General features: G+C 40.2%; 1 protein-coding gene across 1 annotated transcript in view; it reads left to right on the top strand.

The window, feature by feature from the left end:
• Positions 1-5,847, top strand: part of CAT (catalase) — a 52,215-nt gene that overhangs the window by 31,203 nt on the left and 15,165 nt on the right. Inside the window, exons 8-9 of the mRNA XM_007943264.2 lie at positions 458-610; positions 4,754-4,892. Coding sequence (XP_007941455.1) covers positions 458-610; positions 4,754-4,892 — 292 coding nt within the window. The remainder of the gene's footprint in view (positions 1-457; positions 611-4,753; positions 4,893-5,847) is intronic.

Raw genomic sequence — 5,847 nt, 5'->3', positions numbered from 1 at the left:
TGAGTTGGAAACGACTTGACGGCACTTAACAACAACAACAACAACAACAACAACAACAGGGTTTCCAAGGCTATGATTGTTACGGAAGCAGACTTCTCTATCTTTCTCCCTCAGAGTGACTTGTAGGTACTAACCAGTGACTTTTTGGCTGGCTACTGAGTGCATAACTCCTGTGCTACTGGGGCTCCTGTATTATTATTAACAGGGAACAGATTTTGTAAAATTGAAGTATCTTTGCCTGTGATGTACTTTTGTTAATGTTTACTATTTACTATTGTGAAAGATTAAACCAGTGTCCTCACTTTGAGTTCTTAACCTATTATACTGGATTAGAAAATTAATATTTTTACTTACCATCCTTGGCTTCATTAGATTTGAATACTGGTATTTTTATGGGTAGTTTTAGTTCTCTTCAGTTGGCTGTATGTTAATTGTGAATATGACTTTTTTCCCCCAGATTTGGCCTCACAATGACTATCCTCTTATTCCAGTTGGTAAACTGGTCTTAAACCGGAATCCTGTCAATTACTTTGCTGAGGTTGAACAGATAGCCTTCGACCCAAGCAACATGCCACCTGGCATTGAGCCCAGCCCGGACAAAATGCTTCAGGTGAGCCTGGAGGATCGAGTTGTTCTGAGACAAGTCTGTTGAAGAATTAACTAGAATACCACTTAAACTTGAATCAGTCTTGTCTCAGTTCCTCATGCAACTGAATGAGATGAAACCATCCTTGGATGAACATTATTTGAATAAAAGAAGTACAAACCAAATTCCATAGTAGACATGTGTTAAGACTGTGACATTTAGTTTCCTAATTTTTGTGGGAAAAAAGGTATATTAGAAATACCACAGGGTGTTTGTAGAATACAGCATTATTTATTCAGTCTATGACTCATGGGAAGGAACATAATTAATTGATTCTAACCTTGGTTGGGATAACTTTATTCATGTTCTCTTCCATGGGATGCTTGAATTTCTCCATCTGTAAAAAGAGATCTGGAGATGACTTTTTCTGTTTTTTAATTGTAGTAAGTGTAAGTACAACAAAACATTTGCCATTCCAACATTTTTCACATGTACGATTCGGTGACATTAATACCTTCATCATGTTATGCAGCCGTCACTACTATCTGTTTCTAAATTTTTCCATCACCTTTAAGGGAAGGTCAGTGTGGAGATTATTTTTATGAACTAAATTTATATTGCTAGTGATAGAAGGCATTCAGTTCTTAGGCATTTAGTATGGTTTACTTAACTCTTCCAAGAGTACAAAAAGTGAGAAATTCTTCTTTGGATCATAAATCAGTAGGAAAATAATTGGTTTAATGATTATTGAGTAAATCAGTCTTTAGCCTATTTGGAAGATGACTGTGGTACAAAGGTTGATGATTGTGCCCTCGATCAGCACCACAGTGTTCTTATGTGAGGATCTGATTCCTTTCAGGTGTCAGCTTATAATAACTTTTTTACTGTGGCCTTGGGAACATTGAAGTTCTTACAGAAAGTGCATTTTTCATTAGTTTTTAGTTCAGTTTAACTAGTATTAGTTGAGTGCCTATCTACTGTGTATGCTAGCCTATCCCAGGTGTTACAAAGGATATAAAAACAAGATACCTATGATGTAAGGCTGAGTGCCATGGTGAATCAGCAGGCAAATCTTGTTTCTTTGGAGGATGACAACGAAGTTTCATGAGTGAGGTAGCATTTGAGATGGGTTTTGAAGAATGGATACATACTTGATTTTCAGCAGAGATACAGTAGGGCAGAATGCATCTCAGTAAGGGAGTAAAAGCATAGACACAAAGAAGGGGGCAGGTTTGAACTATAAGCTGGTTCTCTTTCCTGAATTAGAAGAAATAAGATTGGGCAGGTATAGTGGACAGGTGTTATTTGAGTGCCTGTCTACTGTGTATGCTAGCCTATCCCAGGTGTTACAAAGGATATAAAAACAAGATAACTATGTAAGGTCATGGGGACCTTACATTCTTGAATGAGAAATTCGCACAATTGTCCCTTTAGGAAAAAGAAAAATTTCCTTCAGGTTTTAGAAATGTAGTTTGGTATACCTCATTTAGAATCATTCCTGTTGGTGATAAGTAGAAAAAGAAGGAACTGGGGGTTGGAAGTAGAAAAGGGAAGTCAAGCCAACTACAGAGGCTGAGGAGAAGTGACATCGGAAACCAAGGCAGTGCCTCCCTGGGTCCTGAACCTCCCTGCCTGGTGGTTGGAAGGGAGCTGACCCATGTGAAGGGGGGGGGCACATGGCATGAAATTGTCATTGGCAGGGCTAAGACTGTACAACCCTGGGTATCAAAGGAACTGATGGAGAAATATGTGGTCACCCAAAGTTTCAGAAGAATCTAGACCACTCTGGGTCTCTGGTACCACAGTGGGAGTTAAAGGTGATCAGCACCACTGACTCTGAAGATTTGGATAGAGGACTCAGCCAGGGAAAAGGACCTCATAACAAGTTCATGTTCTCTGCAGAGAAGAAAACGAACATATAAACTTCTCATTGAAACTGTCCTAAAAAAGGATGATAAGTGAAAATTAATCATAATCATTGCACTTGTGACAATACATGTTTATATTTTAAATTGCTATTCTCTCTTTACAGTTTTTTTAAAGTGAGTTTTTAAAAAGTATGTGAAAGAGCTTTAGTAAGGTCAATCAATATGTCAGTTCCTGGCTTAGTTTTTCCCATAATTTCTTAGGCCATTTAGTTATGAATTCTAGTGCCGTGGAGCTTTTTAGGAGCTGTACAGCTTGGGAAAGACTGTTGCAACTCAGCCATTTGGTGACCAGTGAGTCATTTATGTTTTTTTGAGTAGGTAAGAGATACTGTCTGAGCAAGGCCTTAAGCAAGATTCATTTGGCAGGAGTGTGTAGGATGTTCTTGCTGGAGGAGGGAATGGAAGGGGAGAGCCGGTTAGGAAAATTTTGAAATTACTCATCCCGAGAGTATATGAGTGCCAGAGCTTGGACGGTGGCAGTTGGTATACAGATGGACAGTGTTCTCAGTCACATTAATGATAAGCTGCGAAATGGATAGAGTAGCATAATGCAAGGGTGAGTAACCTGTAAGTCAGAGACTGTTCCCTTAGTACCTGACGGCCCAGGTTTAACCTTTCTTCACCAAGACTCAAAGAAGAGGTTGAGTTGATAGCTCGTGTGTGGGAGCTTTATTATGCTTTCTAAACCAGACCCAGCAGAGGATTTCAGGCACAGGGCCTTGAGTAAGGACTAGACTCAAGTTGGTGTCAAAGTTATGGTCTTGCTGTGCCCATTTCCTAACCTTGACATTCTGAGCTAGAGTTACCTGGTAAACATAAAAGTGACACAGAAACAGAATTACATGATAGAAGCTATGTCCCAGGAGCTGCTAAAGGCCTAGTTGTATCGTCTGTCCTGTTGGTAGAGTTAAAGCCCAACTTAGTTTATTTTGAGCCAAAGGAGGCAACCAGCTTGCAAGCTAAGGTGGGTCTTAGTCATGGCTCACGACCAGTCATCTAAATATTAGCTTAGACTATTTAAAATGATTATGGGAGGTGCCAGCACTCACACAAGAGTATATTATTGACAGAGCAGTGGAAATGGATTAAGCATGTTGGTATGAGTGATTTGGTACAAAATATTGCACAAGTTGCCCTGTTTGCTTGCATTTTACTTTGCCTGGTAAAATTAGGCGTACGGACTGCCCTTTGAGATTCAAGGCCAATGATAAAGTCAGTGACTCAGAGCTTTGGATAATGAGAAAACTGAAATAATTGGGTAGTAATATGAATGCAGAATTAGTCAAGACTTTTTGTGCTGTACTAACTGAAGGAAATTTTAAGATGTTTGTCACCATCTTGCCTTGGTAAATATGTAACATAGTTGAATCTTTGACTCAGGGCCTTCTGGCATTGTAGAGCCATTGTTTTGAACTTTAGTCTGTCATTATCATCATTTTGAAACTTAGGTTAAATTAAAACCCTAAACTTAAAAGCTATGAATTGCATTTATAAATAGCTTAGCTTAAAAGCAATAAATTGTATAGTGCTTTGTTTATAACTAGAAAGTTTCAAAGTTCAAACCATATTTGAGATAATTCAGAATGCAAAATGCAGAGTGCTTTCTTGAGTAATTTCCTATGCAGTTGGTTGTGTACTAATTAGCTGGTTTTTGTTAAGAACAAATGGTTGATCCCTCTCCTAGAGTGGAAAGGGCTAGAGAGGAGTGGAATTAATTCAGGAGTCCAGTTAGTTGGACTTTGCAGTGTTCTATACTGCCTTGGGTATCATACTGCTGTGGCGTTGGACCCAACTCATAGCGACCCCTCCTTGGGTTTCCAAGGCGGTATCACTACGGAAGTAGATTGTCCAACCTTCCTTCCGAGGAGTGACTGGTGAGTTTGAACCACCAGCTTTCTGGTTAGCAGTCAAATGCCTTAGACACTATGCCACCAGAACTAGAGGAAATAACATAAGGCAGGGCATTAACTTACCTTTTTTTTTTAGGAAAAATAAGAGTTCTTATCTAGAATAGATGTGAAGATTTACAGTTGTTTGGCCATATGACATGGCAGATTAAGGACTATGTGGTTAGGGCGAACTCATTTCATAAGAGAGGAGACACTTTGCTCTTTAGTGGGGGGATAGGCAAAGTTTTTTGGTAACCATATCCTGAGTGCTTTGTAGTTTAAGTTAATAAACCGTTCCTATTTTGTAAGTTGCTATAGATGGTCAATGTCTGTTTCATTTATAACTGTAGGGCCGTCTTTTTGCTTATCCTGACACTCACCGGCACCGCTTGGGCCCCAACTACCTTCAGTTACCTGTGAACTGTCCATTCCGTGCTCGAGTGGCCAACTACCAGCGTGATGGCCCCATGTGCATGTTTGACAACCAGGGTAGGTCCTACAAGGGGAGATGCCAGATGGATGGGACACCAGGCCAGTGTTTGCAGTCCACAGACTTCTTCTTGTGCCCCGAGTAGGTGCTCCACAGGTCCTCCAAACAGCCAGATTTTTATTATTCTCCTTCCTTTTTTTTTTTTTTTTTTTTTTCCAGCAATGAATGTGTAAACTGCCTGAGAATTCTTTATGCCTTTACCTATTTTTTTCTATTTTATTGAGCATTCCCACCTCAGGTTTCACTTGCAGTCCATCTTATAGTCAAAGACAGGGAGAAAAAGCTTTCACACTTCTTACAGTCAAGTAGCATCCAACTTAAGCCAGTTGCCAACTCCAACTCATGGCGACCCTGTGTGTGTTAGAGTAGAGCTGTGCTCCACAGGGGCTGCAGTGGTTGAATTTTCGGCAGTAAATTGCCCGGCCTTTATTCTGAGGAATCTGCATAGACTTGAACCTTTATTTATTTATTTATTTTTTAAATTTTAATTTAAAAGTTTGTTTTACATTCAACATTACGTGTACAATTAATTTCACTCCCCATTTACCATGCCCAACCCTAACCCAGTCTCCACCCCTCCTGTCCAGTAACCCTCCCCCCGTGCCCCTCATAGTTACGCACTCCTGTGTATCCCACATTTCCTCCATGTGAATGTTGCCCCTCTGGTGCCCTGTGGTCGATTGTTCCAAGGGATGCATTTCCATAGAGTATGTGGGTGCGTCACCCTGGGTTGAGTGGTCTGCATGTATATCTTGTTTACTATTGGGCTGTAAGCCAGCCGTTTTATTCCAGGACCAGAAATTATCCCAGGGTCATAGTATTGGGTGTCTCACCAGACTCCATGCGACCAGTAATTCTGGTCATTATTGAGTTTTGGATTTTGTTCCATGTTTTTCCTCCCACTCTATCCAGGATCTCCAGATTTGATCCTTTCCTGAGTGGTTGACGTTGGTA

The sequence above is a fragment of the Orycteropus afer genome, unplaced genomic scaffold, assembly GCF_000298275.1.
Source record: "Orycteropus afer afer isolate SDZICR_OR568_19922 unplaced genomic scaffold, OryAfe1.0 scaffold00103, whole genome shotgun sequence".
In the NCBI taxonomy this organism is placed as follows: domain Eukaryota; kingdom Metazoa; phylum Chordata; class Mammalia; order Tubulidentata; family Orycteropodidae; genus Orycteropus; species Orycteropus afer.
Note: the sequence above shows the minus strand (reverse complement) of the source record. Positions and strands in the feature narration are given on the sequence as shown.